This window comes from Podarcis melisellensis (assembly GCF_964234715.1).
Source record: "Podarcis melisellensis genome assembly, chromosome: 9".
In the NCBI taxonomy this organism is placed as follows: domain Eukaryota; kingdom Metazoa; phylum Chordata; class Lepidosauria; order Squamata; family Lacertidae; genus Podarcis; species Podarcis melisellensis.
The window spans coordinates 5,888,663-5,916,594 of NC_138541.1; the positions used below are offsets into that span (position 1 = coordinate 5,888,663).

Below are 27,932 nucleotides of genomic sequence, written 5' to 3' on the forward strand. Positions count from 1 at the left end.
GAGGGAAATATATGCTCTGTATGGAAGTGAGAGCTGGACCATAAAGAAGGCTGATTGCCGAAGAATTGATGCTTTTGAATTATGGTGCTGGAGGAGACTCCTGAGAGTCCCATGGACTGCAAGAAGATTGCCGAAGAATTGATGCTTTTGAATTATGGTGCTGGAGGAGACTCCTGAGAGTCCCATGGACTGCAAGAAGATCAAATCTATCCATTCTGAAGGAAATCAGCCCTGAGTGCTCACTGGAAGGACAGATCCTGAAGCTGAGGTTCCAATACTTTGGCCACCACATGAAAAGAGAAGACTCCCTGGAAAAGACCCTGATGTTGGGAAAGATGGAGGGCACAAGGAGAAGGGAATGACGGAGGATGAGATGGTTGGGCAGTGTTCTCGCAGCTACAAACATGAGTCTGACCAAACTGCGGGAGGCAGTGGAAGACAGAAGTGCCTGGCGTGCTCTGGTCCAGGGGGTCACGAAGAGTCGGAAACGACTAAACAACAACAAATATGCTCTGTGCAAATGGCTGTGAACTTGTGCTAAGCTTGTGAGTTATCACGCTTGCTCCTTCTACCAGCCCGGTTGGTAGAAATAAAGCTCTTTCTCTGAAATTATTCCTTGAGTGTCTGTTTGACTCCCATTTCCCTGTCCCGGGCGCAATGCTCTTCCCACCCGAGGGCAAAGCCTAAAACGTCTACCGTGGCCAAGACCTAGGAAAATAGCTGCCTCATACCGGGTCAGGCCTATTCGTATTGTCTCTGCCACAACTTCATCCTTGAGAGATCTTGTGAATTTTTTTAATTTATTTTTTACTAGACCCTTAAGGTCCATTAGCCAGAGCTGGTTACAAAATGGTGGCTCTGCCAGATGGCCGGATCCTAAGAGGTGAGAAAAAGGATGCCATTGAACAGATGCTCAGCTTGGGAATCTGATCAGTACCAGAAGCAAGTCCTGAATCCACTCCTGCTGTTCCCACAAGCGCTCATTCATTTATTTCAACAAATTATATACCATTTATCTGAAGAAGTGTGCATGCACACGAAAGCTCATACCAATAACAAACTTAGTTGGTCTCAAATGTGCTACTGGAAGGAATTCTTTTATTTTGTTTTGACTACGGCCGACCAACACGGCTACCTACCTGTAACTATATACCATTTAACACCCTATTCTCTAAGCAGTGTACAGAAAGGCTCAAACCATACAATAAAGGTAACCGGTTAACATCAATTTTGCTTTTCTTCTTTGGTGATCACTCAAAGCCAAGTAAGATTGTCTTCCATGAACACAGTCTTAACAGTGAGTCCGTAAGTGACTGTGGAGGCCAATTCTGGATCCACACGTCCTTCCACAGTGGGGACATTGGTTTCCAGGCGGGAGTTGATCATGGTGAGGGTTTGCCAAGCATGCCTTCCTCTTAGCACATTTCTCCCTTTTGTCCTGAGTTTGAGTATCTTTAAAGCCCATGGCACCTTTGGTAAAGGCTGTTCTCCAATTGGAGCACTTGCAGGCCAGAGTTTCCCAGTTGTTGGTGTTTATACTACATTTTTTTTAGACTTGCCTTGACTTGAGAGAGTCTTTAACCCTCTTTTGTTGACCACCAGCATTATGCTTTCCATTTTTAAGTCCTTTAGTGAGACACAAGGAACTCTGCAGGGCACCAAAGTCCTGCCCTCAATTTATTCAGCAGTCTTTTATTTCAATATATATGTGAGATTCTACCAGGAAATGCATTCTCTGTAGAACTTTTAAGGACCAGCGATGTAATTGAGAAGCAATGTGGCAGACTCCAGGACTGTCTTTTCCAGAAGTGGGGCAATGATGATAGCTGTGAATTTATTTATTGCATTAAATTTATATACTGCTTGATTGTAAAACAAAAACCTCAAAGCAGTTAAAAAAGAGAATAAAACAAAATTACCAGTGAAAACAGTTTAAAAAAATCATTCAAAACAAAGTAAAAATCAGCAATAAACTTTTAATACATTTTAAAGCAACATTCTACATTTCTGAGTAGGAAGTCGGAGAATGATGAAAATCATCGAGCAGAGACTAGATACTATTTCCTTTTTTTATGGGGTTCCTGTTTCACACTGGGCAGTTGTATCTTTGCAAGATGGTTTGGATTTCTAATGCAAAGCTGAATGTTACATTTCAGCAGGCTGCAGGGGTTGTTGTTTTTTGGTTGTTTAGTTACAGCTCAGTGTGTTTTGTGAGTTGAACCTGCAGTTTCTTAGCCTGCTCCTGCATTTATTATTGGTATTATTATGTATTGTGTGACCCATTTTTGTAATTTTATCAGCGGCAAAACCAGACGATGACCCAGTTAACGGGCTTCCAAGACAAATACTGACTCCGATAGACCAGCACTCTTGGAAACTGAACGGCATTGTCAGGGAGGGAAAAAAGAAAAAGCAGCAAGTCAGAAGGTTTCAGCTAATGTTGTGGTGATTCCCAATAATCTATGTAAGTGGGTCAGTAGCTTAACGGGCACATCTATGCAGGGACATTTATGAAATATGGGAGGGCAGTTAAATCTGTCAGTGAGGCAGCAGCAAGCATTTTCAAGACTATATTTCAGAATGTCTGCTTGCTCTCTCTTAATTCAAGAAAAGATATTTAGTTCATAGGTTTGCCATATTCCCCAAAGTGAAAATCTGGACAAATCTGGAACACCCCTCCCCCAAAATACGTTTTTTGGGTTTTTACTGGATTTTTAAAGCATTTTTTTATAAAAAAACCCCGAAAAAACCACCCTACTTGCCATACACCCAGGTTTTCTCGGATATTTTGACCATTCAGCAAAAATCCGCCCGGATGCCATTTTGCAGCCCAATTCGCAGATGTGTCTGGGAAGACTCAGACTTATGGCAGCCCTAACTTAGGAAAGCTCTTTTCATGTCTATTTTCTCCTATTTCCCAAAATAATATACAGTAATTAATATAATATAATCCCCAATATGAATGAATGGGATGTACTGCCATCTAAGCACGTGTAGGATTGCAGCATTAGGAGCACAGCAGTGAAAAAGCCCTGCTGAAACTCTGTGGGATTTGCTTCTGAGCAAACATGCATTGTCAGGCAATAAAAATGGCTGTGTCGTAAAGGAAACCAATGAAATAAATGAATGTTCTGCACCAATATAAGCTGAATAATGCAGACATATGTGTATAACGGTGCAGGCTGACATGCCGAAATTTAAGCCGCTAAAGGTTTTCCTGGAATGAAGACTAGCTGTGGGAAAAGATTTAGGTCCCAGTTGCCTGTGTGTTGGACTAGTATTAAGAGTACAGGAAGAGAGCTAGTAATTTAAAAAAATTAATGTGATAATCATATTACTATTTCCTGCTGGACGTTGCAAATTTACACAATGTATCGCTTCCACCTTCTCTTATTTTTAAATAGTTTTGCAAATTCATATTTCTAAAAGCTATATTACACAATTCTGCAAAGCACACCCACAATTCATTTCCCCCCTCCTTTGCACAATCCTTCAAGTCCTTTGGGGCGATTTATCCAGAAGCTAGCAGACCGGAAATGGTTGGGGAAATGGTTTCTTGCAAAATATTTGTACCAATCCCCTCAACAGGCGAATGCCACAAGGCCCTTCATTTGTTACCAACACACATGGGAAGATGCAAGTTGCAGGTCTGGGTAAGGGAAGCAGTCAGCCTTCACATTTTTATTTTTCTCTCTCTAAATAAGGAAAGAGGATTTGAATCAGCAAGAACATTCATATAAGGGAATGGGATCACTTCTTATAAATTTTGCTCAAAGGTCTGGGAACACAGAAGCTGTCCCACAAGTGCCCGTTCAGCTTCTTTGATCTGCATAGTATGTGCTTTTACAAGTGCTCCATAATGCAGTCCCAGTGTAGCTGCACCTGCCCTTTGGAACTCCCTGCCTCTTGACATTAGGGCAGGTCCCCTAGAGGTACATATGGATAGGGGGGAGTGTTTCATTAGGTACTGAGGTGGCAAGATAGCCTACCTCACAGGGCTGGTGTGAGGATGAAGTGGGAAGGAGGCAATGCTGCATGCCGCTCTTGAGCTCATTGGTGATGAAAGGCGCGATATAAAAGTAACCATAATACACGTGAAACCACCACCTCATGTGCACGTCTGAATGCACTAACTAGCGTTGCTGCATGTTTTACTTGGATAACGTTGTCAAATGCTTTCTCCCCACACTCATTGATGTTTATTTCCTTTTTCATCAATTTCCTCACTTGAAATCTGAACATACCAACCCCCACCCCGCGCGCCCCAATCTCTTCTTGCGGGGTAGCCATGGCTACCCGACGTGCCATTCGTCCGCTAGCCCCGCCCATTTGTCGACAACCCTTCTTTCTCATTGGAGGATAGGAGCGTCGCTCTCCCTTCCGGAGGAGCCGGTTGGCTACGACGATTCCGTTACACGTCCCGGCTCTTGAGGCCCGTTGTACCTGTATTTGCGTGCGTGTGGGTTGGCTCATTGAATCGGCGGCTTTTCATTGGTGGGATTCGTTCTCCCTTGCCATTCATTGGAGGGATTTGGATCTCTCTTTTTTTTTGCGCCCACCCCTTGGATGCCTTCGCAAAGCCGCATTGGACATCTTCGCCCGTCGCTCCGCGCAAGGAAAGCTCTGATTGGTAGGCGGTTTGCTTCTTCCCCCACCCCTCAAGGTTTCGTAGAGGGGAGGAGGCGGCGGCGAAGGCGTTCGGCGCAAGCGCAGTGCCCGCCGTTTCCGCGGCGAATGGGGCCGCGCTGCGGATGGAGCCGCTGCAGAATGGAAGCGGCGAGGAGGGAGAGGAGGAGAGGCCGCTGCCGCCGGGCGCCATGGCGTCGGGGCGCGAGGCCGGACCCCCCGCGGAGCAACGGCTGAGGCGAAGCCCCGCCCCTGCGGCCCTGGCCGGGCGGCGGCGCAACGGCGCCTCTGGAAAGGCGGAGGCCGAGGAGCGCGCTGGCCCCGCCCCCCGGCCGCGCCTCGACTCCCTCCGCAAGAACCGCCCTCGTGAGTGGCTGCTAGGGGGCGCCGGGGGCGGGGCTTATCCGGGAGGGGAGGGGCCTGGGAGAGGGGAGGGGCCTCGCGGGGTTAGGGCGGGGCTCCCTATCAAATAACTAGGCATGGCTTGTCTTGAGCTTTCATTTATTATTATTATTAAAATTATATTAATTTTTGTTGAATAAATTTGCATTCGATTTAATTATTTCATGAAATTTATACACCGCTAGATTGTGTAAAAAAACCCCAAACCCTCAAAAAGATAAAATCAGGAACCATATTTTGCTCATTTCAGGATAGGATTAGATTTCACATTGTTACCTTATTATTCTGACTTCCTTCCACCTCCATTTTATCTCTCTCACTGCATTTGCAGCCCACCTTTTTTCTCTCCCTTCCTCAGCTCCATTTTAGTGTCACGACAACCCCATGAGGTTGAAACAAAATTTTAAAAATTCCTTCCGGTAGCACCTTAGAGACCAGCTAAGTTTGTTATTGGTATGAGCTTTCGTGTGCCTTTTTCATTTCTACGAAAAAATAGATTGTACCTACCTGTAACTAGAACCCATGAGGTTGGTTAGGTTGAGAGACAGGGACTTCCATCAAGGGCCTCTCTCAAGTTTTGTGACTGTGTGAGGGTCTGAACCCTGGTCTCCCAACTCCTAGTTAAACGCTCTGACCACTACTCTGCCCTGGCACTTCACAAGAACCTTGTTGATGTAGATTAGGGGGGGGGGGAGAGAGAGAGGTGGATATTGCTGGCTCAGAATTGCCTGTGGAGCTCCATGAATGAGTGTAGATTCGAAATTGAGTCTCCCTGGTCCTCATATAAGTATTTTGGTGGCTAGAATTTGCAGACGGAGCTAGATAAATTGTAGCTTGAGAAAGGAAAGATTGTGTTATCTGTGGCAGTTGATAAGAAAAAGAAGAGGCTTGTGACTGCTTTTATTTATTTAACCCGGGAATTTCCAACAAAGCTTACACAATTTCCAAATTCAGAAAGCAAAATTAAAGTACAGTGTAGTAATTTAAAGTAGTATACTGGCTATGTACTGCTCCCATTGGAGATTGCATCTAAACCTAACAAACCCAGTGCAGCTAAACCGAATGGAATGGCATTAAAAAGCGGAGGGGAGGCCTTTTACAGTTGTGGGGAGCCACTACTGAGAGAGCTCTGTTGCTGGTAGCCTAAGGTTACCAGATTTTTTTCAATGAATCCAGGGACATTTTAAATAAATAAATACATACTTACTACAAGTTCGGGACATTGATGCTGCAGCGATGGCAGTGTCAGAGGGGCGGCTGCCACCTTGACCTCAACCGCCACCTTTCCCTTTCCTCCGAGGCTTCTATCTCTGTGAGCCTGGGCAGCCCCTGAGTTGTTGGTTCTTCGGTGATGGTGGTGGAGAAGCAGTGTGCGGTGGGTCAGGCATGGAAGGCAGAGAAGGAGGGCCGAGAGCGGCAGCGGCGGTGAGGCTCAGGCAGCGCGATGCCTCCCTTCCCATCAGAGCAGCCCCAATCCCATTCCTACTTGCGTGCAAGCAGGAGGGGGTGGGGATCCCTCAGCTGGGAAGGGAAGCTTCCCGTTGCCTAACTGAGAGATCCCTGCCCCTTCTTGCTTGCATGCAAGCTCTGATAGGCAGCATAAAGCCTCCCTTCACAGCTTAGTTGCTGGGATCAGGGAAGGTGGAGGCAGCCCGGCAGCTGCATCTTAGAGCCCCTGCACCACCATCACATGGGGACTTTCGAGCAGCTCCTGAATCCAGCCAGAGCCAACTGCTCCGGGCTGCTGAGGCTGCCACCACTGCATTTTCCGGGGACATTAGATGAAATCTGGGGACATTCGGGGGATGGAATTTGTCCGGAGACCTATTCGCAAATTCGGGGACTGTCCCCAGGAAACAGGGACGTCTGGTAACCCTGTGGTAGCCACTTGTACCTCAGATGGCTGAGGAACCCAGAGATGAAAGTTTAGTGTAATGCAGAGGCAGGGAATCAGATAAAATACTGTGAAACAGTGCTATGAGATTCTTTGTGAAGAATGCCCTGCTTATTTAGATACTACACATTCATGGACTTTCATAAATCTAACAGAGGAAATCTTGTTTCTAAATGAATTTTTTAAAAATACATCTACAATTGGGTCATGTATGGCATCAACTTTAGTACGTGTGCATTTTTAAAAAATCTCATTTTGAAGACCAATTCTGTATCTGACATTACACCACTGCCATCTTGTTCATTCTATGCTCATATAATGGATGCCACATGGCTTATGCCATAAGAAACCCATTTATCTTAAAGGATGCCATGAGATTGTTTGCTGAAACAGGTTTATGTGGCTATTTTTCCTGAATGTACATACATGTCAGCAAGCTGAAAAACTCTGGAATTCATTGTCTGAATAAACACGAGGCTTCTATCAGGATGGCAGGCATGAAAAAGCTGACTCTGGATCTTGAGCCTGTCCATAATTGTTATAGAAGAATTTTGTGTTTGTAGCTCAAGAACTAGGGATAGATGCTGTTCTGGTTTAATCAGTCTAGAGTTGAAAAGAGTGTGGCTTTTTTCAAAAAAAGAATGTGTTGATGAGCTAGCCCTGCCTTCTGCAACTTGGTGCCCTCAAAATGTTTTGGATTGCAAGTCCCATCAGCCCCAGTTGCGACATTCTGATTAGAGGAAGTGGTGGTGTTCATTGGGAAATGCATAGTTGAGGTTGGCAGATGTTTGCTGGAGGTCTTGAGTAGGGCAAAATCTCAGCGAAGGTGCAAAAGGAGAAAGTAAAAGGGGGAAGGAGCTGACGGGGTGTCATTGTCGCAAATGGGGTTCAAGGAACGATGCCCTAAGACTGCCTTTGTTGTGCAGTTGCATGTTGCAATTAATTCGAGCTGAAAGGGATCTTGACACTTAGCTGCAGAAATCATGCCTGGTTTGCTGTGTTCAAAGGGTTGCTTTGCATATTTTCAGCGGCTCCCTATATCCCCCTTCACCAACTATCTGAATGTTAGGTTGATGAAATAATTACATAATTGCAAATCCTCCTGCTGCAGCTGATAAACTGCAAAGAAAATGGAGGCCCTGGCACAGGGGCTGGGAAAATTTGTTTTCTTTGGTTTAGCTGCAGTTTTCTGCATCTCAGGACTGTTGCTTGTTTGAATGCTGTTAGTCATGCAAAAAATTCTGCCAGACACACAAATCTGCCTGAATAGTGCTTGACCATTATCCATGCTGGGATACAGCTGGCAGTCATGTTGCACATCTGTAAATACGATTCAGGCAGTTTCTGGGGTGATACTAGACGATGCAGTTCAATATGTTCTGAAGGTTTAGGTTTTTTAAAGTGTGATTTGAAGCCATTTTGGTAAATCTAGCCTTTTCCTCACTTGCACCTGAGCATTTGGTATATAAGGTTCTCGGGCATCTTTCCTACCTGAGAAGTAAAACATTTTGTTGGTAGGAATCATGTCTACATAAAGCTACATATGCATGGCAGTTGTGATGGTGTGGAAATGGCTTTTTGTGCATGCTTAATGTCAGTCTAGGTACTCAGCACAGGTAGAAGCAAAACAAATGACTCCTTCCTTGGAGGTTTTTAAGCAGAGGTTGGATGGCCATCTGTCATGTATTAGTTGAGATTCCTTCATTGCAGGGGGTTGGACTAGATGACCCTTGGATACCTTCCAACGCTACAATTCTATGTTAATGCCTGATATGAGACACACATATGTATAAAATATATTTTTTAAAGATATGAGATACATGTTGTTCATATGGTCATGCCTTTCAGATTATTGTCTTCCAATGAACTACTCTATTCCCAACTTTTGAATGAAAAGTGTAATGTCGGTGGACAACAAAAGAGGTTTAAAGACACTCTCAAGGCAAATCTTTAAAAATGTAGTATAAATACCAACAATTGGGAAACACTGGCCTGCGAGCACTCCAGTTGGAGAACAGCCTTTACCAAAGGTGTCATGGGCTTTGAAGACGCTCGAACTCAGGACACAAGGGAGAAACCTGCTAAGAGGAAGGCACGCTTGGCAAATCCACACCGTGATCAACTCCCGCCTGAAAACCTATGTCCCCACTGTGGAAGGATGTGTGGATCCAGAATTGGCCTCCATAGTCACGTACGAATACACCGTTAAAACTGTATTCATGGAAGACAATCTTACTTGGCTACGAGTGATCGCCAAAGAAGAAGAATGAGACACAGTTTCTATAAAAATGCAGCTCCTATAAAAGAATTGGAGCCCCTTTCATAAAAGTCCCTCCCTCAAAGAAATGCAATGCAGCTGGGTCTGTTTTTCCTGCTATTAAAAAAGAAAAAGAAAAAAAGGTCTAGCCAGTGGAATGTCACAAAGCAGATATATTGCAGGCCTTCAGCTTGTGGGATGAATTCATTTTATACGTGGGGCAGGATTGGAGTAACAGCCTGAAAGTACAATGGCTGCAAGTCATTATCCTTACCTTCTGCCAAGAAAATGTCTTGGTTGGAGATAGTATCCCTTTCCACCCCACCATCCTCATGCAGAATTGATTTGTGCACCAGCACTGGCTAGGGGGGAGATCACACGTCCTAAAACAGGGAGGCTGGAGGATCATGGGATCCTGACAGTGGAAGTTGCTAGTTCTTGCCAGTCGTCCCCCACCACCAGACTTCAAAGGCACATGCAGTAATGTTCTTTGTGTGTAAAAGAATCAGGAAGACAAGTTATTTTAAAAACAAAAGTATTTTGTATAAGTGTAAGTTATGCAAGACCAAAATTGTGGTCTTTGGGAAACATAGCCCCTGATTCAAATGGAAAGTGAACCAGCAGGAATTTGGAGTAAGAGTGTTCCTTTAGACACAGTCGTGGAAGGGACATTTGATTTGTAAGTCCCGTTGCCTCTCAGTGATGTCCTCCTCTGTCTCCCATGTTACTACAACTTGGAGTCGACCAACGAAGTTGACTGCTGGGGGACTCGGGACAAACAAAGTGAGGAACGTCTTTACACAGCACATAGTGAAACGATGGAATTGACTTCTGCAAAATGTGACGATGGCTGCCAGCTTGTGTGTGGCTTTAAAAAGGGGATTAGATCAATCCGTGGAGTCTAAAGCTATCAATGACTGCTAGTCATGATGGATGTGTTCCTGTTTCCAGTCTCAGAGGCCTCGTGCAGGGGTCAGCAAATTTTTTTCAGCAGGGGGCCAGTCCACCATCCCTCAGACCTTGTGGGGGGCCGGACTATATTTTTTGGGGGGGGGGAATGAAGAATAAGAAGAAGAGTTTGGATTTGATACCCCGCCTTTCACTCCCCTTCAGGAGTCTCAAAGCGGCTAACATTCTCCCTTCCCTTCCTTCCCCACAACAAACACTCTGTGAGGTGAGTGGGGCTGAGAGACTTCAGAGAAGTGTGACTGGCCCAAGGTCACCCAGCAGCTGCATGTGGAGGAGTGGAGACGCAAACCCGGTTCCCCAGATTACGAGTCTACCGCTCTTAACCACTAATAATAATAATAAATTTTATTTATATCCCACCCTCCCCAGCCGGAGCCGGGCTCAGGGCGGCTAACAACACCGAAGTAGTGCAACATTATAAAAACATTATAAAATTAATTAAAATCAAAATTGATGGCAACCATAAAGTTTTGTAAATATTGCCAAAGGAGGGAGTCAGGCTGCACCCTGACCAAAGGCCTGGCGGAACAGCTCTGTCTTGCAGGCCCTACGGAAAGATGTCAAGTCCTGCAGGGCCCCTGTCTCTTGTGACAGAGCGTTCCACCAGATTGGAGCCGCAGCTGAAAAAGCCCTGGCTCTAGTTGAGGCCAGCCTACCCTCTCTGTGGCCTGGGACCTTCAAGATGTTTTTATTTGAAGACCGTAAGTTCCTCTGTGGGGCATACCAGGCTCTTCCTATGCCCCACCAATAACCCAGGGATGCATTTTAAACAAAAGAACACACTCTACTCATGTAAAAACACAATGATTTCCGGACTGTCCGCAGGATCTAGAAGGTGATTGGGCTGCATCCGGCTCCTGGGCCTTAGTTTGCCTACCCGTGTCTCATGCCTCTGAATGCCAGGTGCTGGGAATGCCAGTGTGAGAGGGCTGCTGGCGTCTAGTCCTGCTTCAGCTGGATAGCTCAGTTGGTTAGAGCATGGTCTGATAATGCCAAGGTTTCAGGTTCAATCCCCATAAGGGGCAGCTGTATAGTCTTGCATTGCAGGGGGTTGAACTAGATTGGGGTTTCCCAAACTTGGGTCTCCAGCTGTTTTCGGACTACAGTTCCCATCATCCCTGACCACTGGGCCTGCTAGCTAGGGATGATAGGAGTTGTAGTCCAGAAACAGCTGTGGCCCTGCCAACCACTGGTATGTGGCTCCACCAAGAAAATTACCGCAAGGCAACGTTGCCCTTGAAATGTTCTTCTCCCGTTTTAAACATTGGCTTCTTTTAGGAATCCTTGTGAATCTAGGAAGCAGCATTTAATACCTCTTCTGTACGTGGCCGCAGAGGAAGTGAGGGAGAATGCATTTGTCACTCTGGCAAATGTACTTAATGCTTCTAACTTCCGCTCTTCATATGCTAGAACAGCAACAAATAGTTCTTAACACGGCCATTAATATGTGCTTGGGGTAGTTTCCTGAACTGTTGTTTTAGCTTTGATTTTGAGAAACAGGTGACCTGGTAACATCACTTGCAACCACCTTCATTCTGGTTTACTGACTGTCTCATTAATAGCATGGTTTCGGGGGGGGGGTGGTAATCTGGAGCGGTAGTTGTAGTTTACAGTCACTATCTGTAGTGCTATTTATTTCAATGGGTTAGTCAGGAACAGCTGGTTGGAATATATGGATTTATACACCATGTACGTTTAACTAATGAGCAGGCCTTGCCAGGTCAGAAGTTTGGGTATAAATGTAAAAACATTTCAAAGAACAGTTCAAATTAGTTACTTATAGCAGGCATTTCCAGCCTTGAACATTGGAATGATCAGTTCTTCCACACCTGGCTTTGGTAATAAAACTAGTCGTTATGTCTGTGGAGGGTGTTAATAAATTCTGTTGGTTTTGTACTTGATGTGTGTTTTGTGAACTGCAAGCCCTTTTTTCCTTTAGACTCTCTTTCCATTCAGCTTCCCAACGCTCACCCTTCTTTGCCCACCCCCAACTTCCTTTCTCTGACGCATTTGCAGTTCTTTCCCTAATGTGGCAGAAACCATGTAGCTTTGCCAAGTTTCTAATTCATGTGTTGATGCTAGAATGTATGTGAACATTCTGCGGTGTCATGACAGTTCAGCAAGTGGTTGGGGTGAGCCCTTGTCAACTGGGGGGCGGCAACTGGGTTTTATTTTTATTTATTAAATTTGTATACCGCCCTTCATCCGTAGATCTCGGGGCAGTTCACAGCATAAAATTGCAAGATCATTTTAGTCTCTTTAGAAATGTACAGTGGATGCTCGGGTTGCGAATGTGATCCGTGCGGGATGCACACTCGCAACCTGCATCTGCACATGCGTGGGTTGTGATTCGGTGCTTCTGCTCATGCGCAACGTGTGATTTAGTGACTGCTGAAACCCAGAAGTAACCCATTACGGTACTTCCGGGTTTTGGCAGTCCGCAGCCCAAAAAAACACAACCTGAAGCGGCTGTAACCCGAGGTATGATTGTATAATAAAACGCCACCCTTGTAATCATCCCTTTTCTCCCTTATTCCTTTCAGTCTTTCCTTGGTTTGGCTTGGATATTGGAGGGACCCTGGTGAAGCTAGTGTATTTTGAACCAAAAGACATCACCATGGAGGAGGAAGAGGAGGAAGTGGAGAATCTGAAGAGCATTCGGAAATACCTGACCTCCCACACTGCCTATGGCTCTACAGGCATTCGGGATGTTCACCTTGAGCTAAAGGACCTTATGCTGTGTGGACGTAAAGGCAATCTGCACTTTATACGCTTCCCTACTCATGACATGCCTGCTTTTATTCAAATGGGCAGCGAAAAGCACTTCTCAAGCCTCCACACTACCTTATGTGCCACAGGAGGTGGAGCATATAAATTTGAGCAGGACTTTCGCACAGTATGCAATTTTTGGCTTATATCTTTTTAAGCTGCTATAGCACATGGTTAAAGCTTGCAAAACAGAGGTGCTGCGTGTCTTCATAACCTCTGCGTCAGCTCTCTTTTGTGATGCTGTTTCCTGATTTTGAGTGTAAGGGCAGTGTGAAGTTGGTCTCTGCCAGGTGTGGGAAGCTTTAGGCCCGATAGATGTTGCTGAACTACAACTCCCATCATCCCTGGCCATTGGCCATGCTGGTTGGGGCTGATGGGAGTTGTAGTTCAGCAGCATTTGAAGGGCTGGATCTACACTGATATGAAAAATGCTATAAAAATGCTTTAAAATTTAGCTCTCAATGCAATTGACCATTGGTGATGGATTGCTGCTCTACAGCGTCCTCTGGTATCACATTTTTATAACACCCTTATAATTAACCATTGTAGCTGAGTCCCTGGTTTGCTAGATGCAAACTTTTAACATTGTTCTTGCATTCCACGAAACAAAACTTCCACGAGAAAAACTCTGTGAGCCAGATGATTCTGCCAGCTATTGCTGCTCCATCATTGCCATCTCTTCAGGATCTTAACACTGCCTTCATCAGCCTCTGTTGCCCTCTAGATATTTTGGACTACAGCTCCCATTGGCTCGTGCTGATAGGAGTTGTAGTCCAAAATATCTGGAGAGCACCAGGTTGGTGAAGGCTGGCTCAATGTAGGACAGCTGACTAAAGAGTTTGTGTTGCACTGATTGTAGTGGTGACTGTGTTGGCTTCACCATTGGGTTGCAGGTTTGGTGCGCGCACCGAATGCTGCTGCTCAGAACCATGTTAGAAACGCTTTCTTAGGTAACCAAAGACAAGTGAGGGGGAAAGCAGTGGAAGGAGTTCCTTTGAATCCTCTCCATGTCTGCTTCAGCAGCTGTTCTTCATTCATTAGGCAGCGGTGCTGGTTTACGGCATGCCTATGATTTCACTGTGAATCCTAGAATTTGGTGTATTCAACAGACCTTTGCTTCTCAGCTGCTTCCTCCCTCGTTCTAAACAAAAAAGAGAGAATTGTATCTCATATGTACTGGGAAGGATGAATGTTGATGGTTAAATGTGGGCTAATTTAACAATCAACTCTCTTCCTTTCCGGCATCTTTGAACTATGTTTCTCTTTCTCTCTTGTTTTTTTTTACATCATTAGATGTTTCCTGTTTTTTGTGTGTGTTTCTTCTATTGTCCTGCCCATCCTGTTTTTCAGTTTCCAGAGATTAAACCTTCATGAAATCAGACTTCAGCGCTGTGGCTAAACTTCAGAGTAGCTACTGGTGTTTGGTTTCAGAGAGCCTAAATCATAATCCTCCGTGAGGGCTGCCGTTCCTTTGCCTCATGGCTGTTTGCCCCATTTCTCCATTTGCCTCAACTCCTCTGTTAGTTTGCAGTTACTGGACTGGGTTTATTTTATTAAGCTATTTTTACCCAGCAGTTGCCAGGGCCCTCAGAGATGCTTTAAAACACATACAATTCATAAAAGCAATAGAATCAGCTTATAATAAGCATGCCCCCCCCCCAATAACCCACCTTTCATCAAAGCAAATGATTGTTTGCCGGTTTAGCAAACTGGCATAGATTTGAATAAGCCCTTTTTGCTAGCATTGATGGTGGTGAATTTTCAGGCTTTTCCATTTCTAATACTGAAACTCAAAGGGTCCTCATTTGTGGTTGGCCAGTGTTCCTAAGTGCTGAGAGAGAATGGAAGGGGGGTGGGACCTGTAAGCTGCTTGATGAGACCCTCCAGGCCTTCCTTGGAGTATTTCAATGTCTAGTTTTCTTCAAAGCTTGTTTCTCCAAACAGGTGAGTGATCTCCAGCTTCGCAAAATGGATGAACTGGACTGCCTTATTAGAGGAGTGCTGTACATTGATTCGGTTGGGTTCAACGGACACTCGGAGTGCTACTATTTTGAGAACCCAACGGATCCCGAGAAGTGCCAGAAGCTCCCCTTCAACTTGGAGAACCCCTACCCTCTTTTGCTGGTGAACATTGGCTCCGGGGTCAGCATCCTGGCCGTCTATTCTAAAGACGATTACAAGCGGGTGACTGGGACCAGGTGAGCTTTGAAAGCGTAATGCTTTCCCTTTCAGATCTGCTAAGCAAGTCCGGACCACGAATCAAGTGACTTGCAGTCCACGTGCATGGCTAAGAGATACCTCTGGCGTCAGATGGGCACAGTGCAGCTGCGTCATGTACAGTGGTACCTCGGGTTAAGAACTTAATTCGTTCTGGAGGTCCGTTCTTAACCTGAAACTGTTCTTAACCTGAGGTGCCACTTTAGCTAATGGGGCCTGCCGCCACGCTGCTGCTGTGCAATTTCTGTTCTCATCCTGAAGCAAAGTTCTTAACCCGAGGTACTACTTTCAGGTTAGCAGAGTCTGTAACCTGAAGCGTCTGTAACCTGAAGCATCTGAACCCGAGGTACCACTGTAGCTGCTGAGGCTGCAGTTCTGTTCATCTGGCAGCAAGGCCTATTTACCACAATGGGACTTATTTTGGAGAAAACATGCCTCGGGTTGAGCTGCAAGAGTGTCATCTGCTCCCTTTTCTCTGCGAGGATGTAAAAAAATAAAGGATTTTGCCACATCCTCACATCCCTCATGAGGCTAGCGTGGAGGCCTGTGCCGTGACATTGTCTATTAACTAGTTAACTTCATTTTTGCTGGGTTAAATCACAGGCATCTTGTCCTGCAAGCTGTTGGTCCCCAGTCTTCTCCTCCCGCTCTAGCCAACGCTTTCACAGGACGGTAGAAGTGATTTGTGCATCTTGTTTGTTTGCTAGCCTTGGAGGAGGAACCTTTTTTGGTCTCTGCTGCCTGCTGACTGGCTGCTCCACCTTTGAAGAGGCCCTCGAAATGGCAGCCAACGGGGACAGCACCAAAGTGGACAAACTAGTGCGGGACATTTACGGAGGAGACTATGAGAGATTTGGGCTGCCCGGTTGGACAGTAGCATCCAGGTAAGGCCGCACCTGGTGTTTCAGTAGGGGGCATGAGGCAGCTTGAATAACCCTTCCCCATCTGTTTGGTTTTGGCAACCTGGGAAAAGGTGGCTTCTGAATGAGCCTCTGAATGCCAGTTTTGGGGAATTGCAAATTGGGATAGCTCTGTTGAGCTCATGTCCTTGCAGGCTTCCAGTTGGCTACTGCAGACTAGATGGGTCTCTAGTCTCATTCTGCCGTGAGCCTTCCTTAAGTTTTTATGTTTTTAGCTATTGTAGTGCACTGCATTTAATTTTTTTGCTCGCCCAGAGCCATTTGACATGGGGTAAACTAAGAATCAGACAAACGAAAACTTGTGTCAACCCTGAAACAGAGCAGCAGTTGTCTTTATTTTGCTTCAGATGAATGAGCATAGGAAGTACCAATAAGACCCAAGAGAAGAATTGTGTCTCTAAGGTTCTTATGCCCATATTCCCCAGTTTATAGACTGCTGGCTTCCTCGGGCTTGAGGAGTGTGTCTTGTAGCCTGTGGAAGTGTGGGCTTGGAGGAGGGAAGTGAATCAGGCATGGGACTAGCCCAACTTTCACTCCAGTGCCACTTTTAACCGGCAAGGGGCTTCAGCTCAGCACCTGAATGCATGAAAATTCACACTTGATCCTGAGGGTGTTGGGTACCATCTCTTGGAAAAGCTTCTATGGACCCAGTAGAATAAACTCGCTCCCACGGAAGGTGGTGGACTATCCTTCCTTAGAGGTTTTTAAGCTGAGGCCAGATGGCCGTCTGTCAAGGATGATTCAGTGGGTTTGACTAGATGTCGCTTGGGTCACTTCCAACTCTGATTCTAGGAACTGAAAGTTGGCAATCCCGTATGTTTCTCATGTAAATGGATTTTTAGGTGGGGGAAAAATTGTGCACAATTTTCTGTCCAGCTTTGGAAACATGATGAGCAAGGAGAAGCGAGAGGCAGCTAGCAAGGAAGACTTGGCAAGAGCGGCTTTGATCACCATCACGAATAACATCGGCTCCATAGCACGGATGTGTGCGCTTAATGAGGTATGGAAAGAGAGGAGCCGGGGAGCCAGTCAAGGGAAGCGTGTGCTTTTCAGTTCCTCACGGTCCTGTTGGTGGGGGCTGGGAATGCCTTCTGAAAGCACTATCTGTCTTGTTGTGGTCTGTTGTGAATGAGCAGCCAACTGCTTTGTGCTTCACGAGCTGGAGAAATAAACCAGGAATCTTTGGTTTCCCGTTACATCTGAACGAAAGATGGTGGTTGGCTGCTCATTTACAAACCACAGTCAGCAAACTGCCCCTTAAGCTGTGGTTTGTGGTTGGCTTGCTGACTGTGGCTTCTTAGGGAGTAGCAAAAGCCAGGATCCCTGCTTTGAATGTTTCCCACCTTCCTTTCACGGGGGGGGGGGCGTTTAGGGTTGGGGGGAGCAAAGTGAGAATGACCAGGCAGCATGCACAATAACACTGATAAACCAAAACAAAAAAAATTCCTTCCAGTAGCACCTTAAAGACCAACTAAGTTAGTTCTTGGTATGAGCTTTCGTGTGCATGCACACTTCTTCAGATACATTGAAACAGAAGTTTCCAGACCCTTCTATATAGTGAGAAGATGGGGGGGGTATTACTCAGAAGGGTGGTGGGAATGGGTGATTGGCAGATAGCTGTGATGAGCCTGTTGACGACTCTTAACGACTGCAATAGGTATTACAGGAAAAAGCAAGAGGTGAGAAGGTGAAAAGTGGCTTTGTCATGTATAATGAGATAAGAATCCAATGTGGATTCTTATTCCTGGAAGGAATTTTTTTTGTTTTGACTATGGCAGACCAACATGGCTACCTATCTGTAACTGATAAACCAGAGAGTCTGGCTTAGCGTTGTGTGTGAATGTGAACAATGAGTAAAGAGCTGTCCTTTTGCTCCGGTGAGCAGTGAAAATTGCTGGTGCTGAGGCCCTGCACTGCACCATAGTCCAGCAATGCCTCTGAGCCACTTCCTGTTGCTGTCGAGATGTGCTGGGCAGCATTGACTAGGGATATTGTAAACCTGTTCCAAACCAAGCTAAATAATGTTTCCAGGTTTCCGATGAACCCCACTGTTAGATTGTAAACAGTACAGAGAGCTTCCTTTTCTGAGGGTAGTCAGGAGAGACAGACAGGAGGATCTTTGGAGTCACTGCTGCTTCTAAAAGGGATAAAACTCTCTCTCGAGGCTGAGGACTTCAGCCGAGGAAGAGGGAGCATGCCAGGAAGTAAGCTGTCTTGCAGCAAGAGTCGCTCCTCCTATCCCAGCTTCTTGCGTGGCATTACCTGAGCTTGGTGCTTTCAGCTTCTTTACAGTGCTGCCTTGTTGCAATCATGTCAAGCAGCATTGTACAGGGCTATGAAAGAGCCAGGCCCTCTCATCTTTTGCCTTGGGGCATCTGTGGCGCAGCAAGGAAGGTTAGCATCTCCTGCCACTGTAACCCATCGCCTGATATAACAGCAGCTCCAAAGAGAAGCCTTTGGGGGACACTCAGTGGAGGTGTGAAGGATAATTGGAAAACCAGAGGCAAAGGTGACACTGTGGTAGGAAAGGGTTAGAGGAGGAAAGTGGTAACAGCCAGGACTTCAGCTTTACCTGATCTCAATTGCCTGCCTTCACCCCAGGTCTTGAGGTGAGTCGCTGATGCAGAAGTTCTTTCAGAAAGGTAGCTTGCACAATAGATATTGTGCTGACTTATTTCTCCTCTAGGATGTGAACTTCACACCACCCTACCCACCGTTGACCACTCCAGTCCCCCTCTCTTACAGGGCACAGCTTCTCCTGTCCCTAGATCCCAGTTCTCTCTCCACTGATCCCTACTTGCCAAAGCAAACATGCCACACCTTCACAGCAGGCGCCCTGACAGTTAATATTCTGTGACTGACACTTGCCCATCAGCAGCAGCTCAGCCAGGGAATAAGGCAGGACCTCGAAGGCCACCAGTCTTAAAATATTTTCTGTCCGTGGGATGAAAACCAGCAGAAACCCCCAGGAATCAACTGTTCAATTATTTTGCTCAAACGTCTCTTCTGTGATGCCTGACCCCCCCACTTCATTATCTTGTTCTCTATCCTAGCTTGTCCCATTTTGCTGCAACTAATTTCCACACCGTAATCTCTTCTCTCCCATCTGGACCAGGCTTGCACCCTCTAATAATTGCTTAGCTCCTGAGCCTGGTGCTAACTTGGAAATGCAAAGCAGTGCAAAGTGCGGCTTGGGGGATATGATTCTCTTAACTAACTTAAACTACTGGGAAATGTTGGTGGTTGAATGAGACACAAAGGCAAGAACTAAATCGACCTTCGGCAGCCTGGTGCCCTCCATAGAATGGACTACAGCTCCAGCCAGCTGGGACTGATGGGAGTTGTAGCCCAACGACATTGGGGGCTGCACTAGGTTGGCAAAGGCTAAACTAAATCAAGCAAATGGCAGGCTGCATGTTTTAAGCGTGTTTGTTACTGTGAACAGAGATGTCAAGAGTCTTAACACTCCTTCCCCCTCTTGCAGAACATCAATCGGGTGGTTTTCGTGGGGAACTTCTTGCGTATCAACACAATCTCCATGAAGTTTCTGGCATATGCTTTGGATTATTGGTCAAAGGGGCAGTTGAAGGCCCTGTTTCTGGAACACGAGGTAGAGTCACATTGAAATGCAAGCGCCCTCTTTCTTCCTCCCTTCCTCCCTCCCTCCCTCTTCCCCAACTATAGCCAAGGCGGGGTAGGGTGGGTGGTAACCACCCTGCAAATAGATTATCCACTGTTTCCATCTTTTGAATAAATGAAGGGGGGGCCGGGACCTGTTTCCATCTTTTATTTCAGTGCTGTGGCTCTCGTAATCTGACAGTTCAATAATCCTGAAACTCTCTCTTTGTAATTATTATAATAATTAACTGGATTTGGAGCTTAACTATCCTGAGGACGCAGGGCGGTGAATAGCAATTTAGTAGGTCATATAAAAGGAGCAAGCAAAGAGGGGAGGAGGTGGGGTAATACCCAGATATATATATATGTGTGTGTCTGTGTGTGTGTGTGTGTGAGAGAGAGAGAGAGAGAGTGTGTGTGTGTGTGTGTGAGAGAGAGAGAGCTGAACTTAATAAAAAGAAGCCCCCCCAACACTGAAAGCAAGTAGTTCATCTGAATGTGAGGGGCTTGTGGGGGGGGGGGACTCAGCCAATCTCAGAGCAAGTGTGTGACAGGGTCCTTGTTTGCCTTTCTGGCTCGGTGTGGTCACACATAGTGGTGTTTTTTCCTTTTTCTTTTTAAAGGATAACTAAGCAAACTACCATCACTTTAAAATCAAAGCAATGAATAGGCCGATCTTGATCTTTGGGGCAAGAGTATTTTGACAAGCAATCTGATCCTTTGCATTTGTGCTGGTTTCGTTTCTTTAAACAGGGCTACTTTGGAGCGGTTGGAGCTCTTTTGGAGCTTTTGAATACATCCTGATTCGAGGTGGAGCCTGGGCCCAGGTTTTGCTTCTGGCAACGTCTACACCAAAGGGAACATCTCTGTTCATTCAGCTTTATTTGTAAGTGGGGGGGGGCGGTCTTGTCTGTTTGACAAAGAACAGGAAGAAATAGTGAGTGACCTCAGCAATCAGTGCCGAAAAGGACAAAGGTGTGTGTGCTTTTTAAATAGCATAATCTGAATATAAACTAGCTTGTAAGAAGCCTATATCTGTTTATGCGAACTGTATTTGTCTTGCCTCTGGTAAAATACATGTTCAATCAGTCTTGCTTTGAGCAGCTCATGCCGTGAGGTGGCTGAGAGGGGGTCAGGGGCATGGGTGGTACAGGTTGTACTATTCTGAAAACCAGCCTTTGCCAGCCCGGTGCCCCTGTAAGTTTTGGACAGCAGCTGCTGTTTTTGGAGGCCACTAGGTTGGCGGAGGCGGCTCAAAACCTATTTTTAAGTTCTGGTGTTTTTTTAACTTTCTAATCTTGTATGGACTCTTATTAATTTTCATCATAGCGCTGAACTGTGTAGAATATGAAAACACACTTGAGATATTAAATCTATTTTTAAAAAGAACAGTGTGCAGCCTTATTGCTTTGAAGAAAATTGCTTTCCTGCTTGTGTTCATGTAAAGAAATTGGGGAGAAGGAAGGGGATCTGGGGAAGAGAAGGGTTTAAGCCTGCATTCCCGGTTATGGCGACACAATCTGTCAACTTCCTTCTTCTGAAGAGGCCATCTTGGAATACGGGGAGCGTGGGGATCAGAAGCCACATTTTTCAGGCTGCAAGTGAGCACCAAGCTGAGCCCATCATGTAGCCTAGAGTCACTCTAGTTCCCAGAATGTTAATGGACTACAACTCCCATCATCCCTGACCATTGGCTAAGATGGCTGGGGCTGATGGAAGTTGTAGTCCAACAACATCTGGGGACCCAAGGTCAAAGAAGATTGCTCTAGATCAGGGTTTCCCAGACTTAGGCCTCCAGCTGTTTTTGGACTACAATTTCCATCATTCCTGACCACTAGTCCTGCTAGCTAGGAATGATGGGAATTGTAGTCCAAAAATAGCTGGAGATCCAAGTTTGGGGAACCTTGCTCTAGATCACACTTCAGAAGATATGCTTTCCCTTGTGCCTTGGAAGTACTTTCCCCCGCTCCCTAGCAAGGCAGCAATGTGCCCAGCAGAAACAGGCATGGGTGCATCTCTGATCCCATGCTGCAGCCTAGACTGCAGACCCTCCTCCTTGTACCATCGCATACCAAACATCCATGCTGCCACTGCTACCTGAGGCCCATGAGCTGTAGATGGACCACCTGTGGGTTGCGTGACCTAGTTATTGAGCATCTGTTGTAGTTGTTACGAGTAGAATTTACATGCCAAGGCAGTTCACAAATAAATAAAAGCCGACAGCATCATAACAAGGATGAAACAAAAAATACAGCTGCCTGTAATTAAAACACATAGTAAAACAAGTACATAAAACACCAGTAATTAACATCCTTTGAAGCAGCAAGGCAAGAGATGAAGGAAACGTTTGTCTAAATAGGTGAGTCTTCAAGAGCCCGCGGAATGCCAATACTGATGGGGCTTTTTGGCATTTCCATTGCAATTCTAGGTTGGGTGAATGTGCTGACTCACAGTTCTCAAATTCCCTACCAGTTGTAACTATAAAAAAGGCACAGAAAAGGATTGTGGGTTTTTGGTTTAACGGGCGGGTAGGAGTAGGAGTTTTTAAGCACTGAGCGCTTCCTCCAAGCATTGATTATAAAAATAATCTCCCGAATTGCTAGTTTTTTCGATGAACCATCCAGATGCTAAGAGTAGGCAATTGAAACTCTTGGCTCCCACTGCTAGAACACTGGGTGATTCTTCCCTCTTGTGCTACCTTGATGAGCATGGGGGCCACACACAATTTAACAGAGGAATGGACAACCTTTGAGCGACTGAGGGCCTCACTGACACATGGTAAACCCTCTTGAGTGTCCACATAGCTTGGTTTAGGTGAAGTGGAAAATCAATACTTCTTTATCTGTATACCTGAAGAAGTGTCTCCACCCCCATCATTCTGCATGGACTCTGAGGTTCTCCTCTGAGGGCCTTCTGGTGGTTCCCTCACTGGGAGAAGTGAGGTTGCAGGGAACGAGGCAGAGGGCCTTCTCGGTAGTGGCACCCATCCTGTGGAACGCCCTCCCATCAGATGTCAAGGAAATAAACAACTATCTGACTTTTAGAAGACATCTGAAGGCAGCCCTGTTCAGGAAACTTTTTAATGTTGGGCAGGGTATAAAATCATTATTATTATTATTATCATCATCATCTCAATCTGAAGTAGTTCTTTCCTTAAAGGAAAAGGTACCCCTGCCCATATGGGCCAGTCTTGACAGACTCTAGGGTTGTGCGCTCATCTCACTCTAGAGGTCGGGAGCCAGCGCTGTCCGCAGACACTTCCGGGTCACGTGGCCAGCGTGACGAAGCTGCTCCGGCGAACCGGCACCAGAGCAGCACACGGAAACGCCCTTTACCTTCCCGCTAGTAAGCGCCCTTTACCTTCCCGCTATTTATCTACTTGCACTTTGATGTGCTTTTGAACTGCTAGGTTGGCAGATGCTGGGACCGAGCAACGGGAGCGCACCCCGCCGCGGGGATTCGAACCGCCGACCATGCGATCGGCAAGTCCTAGGCGCTGAGGTTTTACCCTCAGCGCCACCTGCGTCCAGATTCTTTCCTTAATCCCCTCTAAACGCATTCTATTTCTATTTGACATTGCAATAAAATTTGATTCCTTTGTACCTGATGATTTCCCCTCAAAGTCCCTCTCCTTGCTCCCAAATCCCTGCAAATCCATATACTTGTTCTCACCAATGTGATCGATAGGTTAATAGGTGAGGCTGAGTTCATTACCTCTACTGCTTCTCTTCACTGCTGGCTGCTGAAGGCATCCAGTGTGAGAAACAACGCAGCAGTGAATCCAAGTAAATAGGCCACCAACCGGAAGAAGGAACAGGAAAGAACTGTGGAATTGTAGAGTTGGAAGGGACCCCAAGGGTCATCTAGTCCAACCCCCTGCAATGTAGGAACTTCAACTCAAGCTTCCATGGCAGATGGCCATCCAACCTCTGCTTAAAAACTTACAATGATGGAGAGCCTGCTACCTTTGGGAGTCTGTTCCACTGTCAAACAGCTCTTACTGTCAGGAAGTTCTTCCTGATATTTAGTAGGAATTTCCTTCCTTGTAACTTGAAGCCATGGGTTCGAGTCCTGCGCTCCGGAGCAGAAGAAAACAAGCTTGCTCCATCTTCCATGTGACAGCCCTTGCGATATTTGAAGATGGCTGTCATAGCTTCTCTCAGCTACAAATCCACATTTTACCAGCTTCTCTTTTTATTATTATTCATTTTTATTGATTTTTTAACATATCAGTTCCAACAGTCATACAACATATCACCTTATACAGTGTTTTAGACTTCCGTCAACACCTCTGATGATTTTCCATTCTTTATCACTTCTTCTGCATTTCTTAATTTCTATTTTGCATTTAATTGTCATTAACTAATAATTCTTTTCATAGTCTTTCTTGTAATATTTCAGATAATCCACCTTACAAAACTTCTTGCAGTCCTACCAGCGTAATCTGTTCATCACATTTTGCCAGCTTCTCAAGAATATCATGGGGGTACTTTGGCAGTATCGTACTGCTTTAAAGACACGGCGTTCCCTCATGAGAATCCTGGGAACTGCAAGGGTGTCCTGTTATGCTCATGAAGCTAAAATTCCCAGAGTTCCCTGGGTAGAGGGATTAATGATTAAACTGCTCTGAGAGAGGAGCAGGGGTTTCTTAACAACTGTCAGCAGCTTTCCTTTCTGTTTTTTTTTTTTTTACATAATTTTATTAATCTAGATTTCTAAGATAGCCTACAAAAGAGAACCATCAAACAAACATAAAACAGATAAAAAAATATCAGAAACAAAAGCAACAGTAAAAATACAAAAAGCAGTAGATATAAAATCAGTTAAAATCCTGGGCAATCTTACTCTTTTTGAGAATGTCTTAAGACGTGGCTCTCCAGGCAACCCAGTCAGGTGTCAGCATATAATAATAGTCCCGGTAATTATCATTAAGAAAACCTAGAGAGTGGAAGGGATAATTAGAGAAGGACCTCTAGTGCCAGTTTTAAGAAACAGGTAGGTTCTTTTTTAAATGAAAAGAAAGATAACATTTTCAATGAATTTATATCCCTTCCGCAGATACCTCTGTGATGGCATTAAAATATCCTGTTCTTCAATAAAAGGGAAACCAGATTGTATGATTTTGGGAGATACCCTTGATTAGTCTCTGGTCAGCACTGTTAACAAACTACAGTTCCCAGGATTCCTCAGAGGGAAGCCATGACTGTTTATAAAGTGGTAAAGATTTATTCCATTTCCCCAGGGCAAAAAACACTAGAGCAGCTGGGCCTGAGGTGGTGACAGTCCTGGCAAATGCCCAGCTCAGTTCTCTTCCCCGATTCATTTGGCAAATGAAATAAAAATGATTTATCTTCGTACGGATGGTTAAAAACACCCTTTTCAAAAGAGCCGGGATCTTGAGAGAAGTCAGCCGTCCTCCCGCAGCGATACATTTCTGGCAAATGCAAAGTAGGTCAAGGGGAGCTTAAGCGCTTAAATGACTTTGTTCCCCATGTTTTGTTATTAGTAAATAGTGCATCCCATTTGAAGAGAACAATTATTGAAGAAGTAGGGCAGTTGATTGGTGGGGGAGGGCTGGGTAGAGCATTAGAAAAATGTGGGAAGAAAAGTGTTGCATTTTGGCTGGAAACTCCCAGGGGGGAAGGTTGGAGACATGGGGCGGGAAGTGATCTGGCACAAGGAAATGGTGGAATCATAGAATTGTAGAGCTGGAAGGGACGGGTCATCTAGTCCAGCCCCCTGCAAATCACAGCAGAATCTTTTATACTGAAGGACAACGGTGACTTTTTAAATACAGTCATACCTCGGGTTGAAGTAGCTTCGGGCTGAGCCTTTTCAGGTTACTCTCCACAATGACCTGGAAGTAACAGAATGTTACAGATAGGTAGCCGTGTTGGTCTGCCATAGTCAAAACAAAAAAAATTCCTTCCAGTAGCACCTTAAAGACCAACTAAGTTAGTTCTTGGTATAGCACCTTAAAGACCAACTAAGTTAGTTCTTGGTATAGCACCTTAAAGACCAACTAAGTTAGTTCTTGGTATACCAAGAACTTGGTATACCAAGAACTAACTTAGTTGGTCTTTAAGGTGCTACTGGAAGGAATTTTTTTTGTTGTAACAGAATGTGTTACTTCTGGGTTTCGCCGCTCGCGCATGCACAGACGCTAAAAATGACATAACGCATGCGCGGAAGCAGCAAATCACGGCATGCGCAGACACGGGTTGCGTTCGCTTCAGGATGCGAACAGGGCTCCGGAACAGATCCCGTTTGCATCCAGAGGTACCGGAAAGGGTTACTTTGGGGTTTCGCTGCTCGCACATGCGCAGAAGTGCAAAATGACGTCACACGCATGCGCAGACGTGCCGCTGCGGCTTGCACTCTTTTCATGTTGCGGACAGGCCTCTGGAACGGATCCCGTTCACAACCAGAGGTACCACTGTATTTAACACATTAGTCAATTCAATTCAATTCAAAATCCTTTATTAGGCATAGCACACCACACATTAACAAACAAACATCATACGGGTACAGCAAACACAATTTATCCTAGTCCTATTCTTAACTCTCAGAAATTAAACGGTGTACATGAATAACATAATACAATATAATATAAAATAATAATACAACGCAACAACATCACCTACCATTAACAACCACTAAGTCTCTTTATCATGGCCCATTCTTTCTTCATGGACAGCTCTTAAAAATTCGGCCGCTATTAAAGTAATTTGATCATCGCTGTCCGCCAGCATGTCCTGAACAGTTGGTTGAGTAAAAATCTGTTTATTGAATTTTAGGGCCTCATATAATTGTATTCTGGCATAACTGCCAAAATCACAGGAAAAGAATATATGCTCTAGAGTATCTAGTTCCTTTTTACTGCATTTGCAGAAACACTCAGATTCTGGGATAGCTAAATATCTTCCTCTCACTACCACTGAGGGAAACATGTTAAATATGGCCAACATAAACAGCCTACACGATTCATGTTTCTTCAGATTTGTCATTAGTCCCATACCTCATAATGTCTTGGGGTAGACCAGAGCTGAAAAGGCAGCATTCAGAAGCAGCCTACTGTGTCCAATTCTGGGCACGCCAATTTAAGAAGGACGTTGACAAGCTGGAAGGTGTGCTGAGGAGGGCAACAAAGATGATCAGGGGTCTGGAAACCAAGCCTTATGAGGAACGGTTGAAGGAGCTGAGTATGTATAGCCTGGGAAAGTGAAGACAGAGGAGATATAATCGCCATCTTTAAATATCTCAAGGCCTGTCACATGGAAGGTGGAGAAAGCTTGTTTTCCCTTGCTCTTGAAGGGTAGGACCCGAACCAAAGGCTTCCAAGGTACAAGAAAGGAGATTCCGACTTAACATCAGGAATAATTTTCTGGCAGTGGGAGCAGTTTGAATGGAATGGACTCCCTTGCGAGATGGTGAATTGTTCTTCCTTGGAGGTTTTTAAGCAGAGGTTGGACGGCTGTCTGTCATGACCTAGTTGATATTCCCGCGTTGTAGGGGGTTGGATTCGATGCCCCTGGGGATCACTTTGAACCCCACAGTTCTATGATTCTAACAAAGATGTACCTTTTGGACCAATTTGCATCTGCCCCTGGCAGCATAGCCAGCAGTTGGGGATGGTGGGAAGTGTAGTTTTAAAAATACTTGGAAGTGCAACCATCATAATCAAACCTTTTATTGGCATCACATACAAACATACAAAACAAATCAATACAGAATTACCACTTCCCCAGTGACACAAAACATTTGCTAAAAGAAAGGAGGCAGAGCAGTCTATCGTCACATCTCTAGGTTTCCAGGGAGATCAGGCGTCTGCAGTGTATTTCGATATTTAGCCACTAACTTGGTGAGCTCCTGATCATTCTCCAGTAATAGAAAATGTATGACCTCCAACTCTGGTTTCCATTTGGGGATGCAGAGTTGATCTAGAAATTGCTGATGGAGATCAGCATATACTGTAGTTTACAATTGAGAACCATATGTGTAAGGGTTTCCACCAGGTGATCTTCACATGGGCAAGTTCTTTCTCCTTCCATCCTTCCTGAGAACCTTTCCCAAAGGGGGTTTGAATTAAACCTGGCCAGCGAAAATACCCTTCTTTCTTGAGGGTTAAGCAGAAATTCAAGGTAATTGTGGTTAGTTTCATGTGCCCAAGAAAGTTGAAAATAAAGAGGGGAACATGTTTTCTCTGCTGCTACTGTTAGTTCTTGGCGTTCAATATCCCACAACCTAGTTTTTATTATAG

At 45.3% G+C, this 27,932-nt stretch overlaps 1 protein-coding gene and 1 long non-coding RNA gene across 3 annotated transcripts; one reads left to right on the plus strand and one right to left on the minus strand.

Moving 5' to 3' along the window:
- Positions 1-3,374: 3,374 nt before the first annotated feature.
- Positions 3,375-4,576, minus strand: LOC309377882. Its single transcript, XR_014171760.1, has 2 exons — positions 4,444-4,576; positions 3,375-3,695 (listed from the first exon to the last, which is right to left on the minus strand). It is a non-coding gene; the product is annotated as an uncharacterized lncRNA (long non-coding RNA).
- On the plus strand, positions 4,257-21,061 carry PANK2 (pantothenate kinase 2). Of its 2 annotated transcripts, none has more exons than XM_081925217.1 (7): positions 4,257-4,630; positions 12,692-13,044; positions 14,862-15,115; positions 15,842-16,018; positions 16,931-17,054; positions 19,539-19,664; positions 20,426-21,061. In XM_081925217.1, exons 1-7 carry the CDS (start codon positions 4,567-4,569, stop codon positions 20,474-20,476), a joined length of 1,149 nt encoding a protein of 382 aa, XP_081781343.1. In that variant the 5' UTR covers positions 4,257-4,566; the 3' UTR covers positions 20,477-21,061. The 2 variants fall into 2 exon arrangements, with proteins under 2 accessions (XP_081781343.1, XP_081781344.1); XM_081925218.1 differs by lacking the exon at positions 4,257-4,630 and adding an exon at positions 4,637-4,992.
- Positions 21,062-27,932: the final 6,871 nt, after the last annotated feature.

Bases quoted from the DNA above. Each gene is read 5' to 3' on its own strand.
- PANK2 (XM_081925218.1), top strand. From the start codon at position 4,752: ATGGAGCCGCTGCAGAATGGAAGCGGCGAGGAGGGAGAGGAGGAGAGG. The intron at 15,116-15,841 runs GTGAGCTTTGAA...TTTGTTTGCTAG, and splicing joins AAGCGGGTGACTGGGACCAG to CCTTGGAGGAGGAACCTTTT. The intron at 16,019-16,930 runs GTAAGGCCGCAC...TTTTCTGTCCAG, and splicing joins GGTTGGACAGTAGCATCCAG to CTTTGGAAACATGATGAGCA.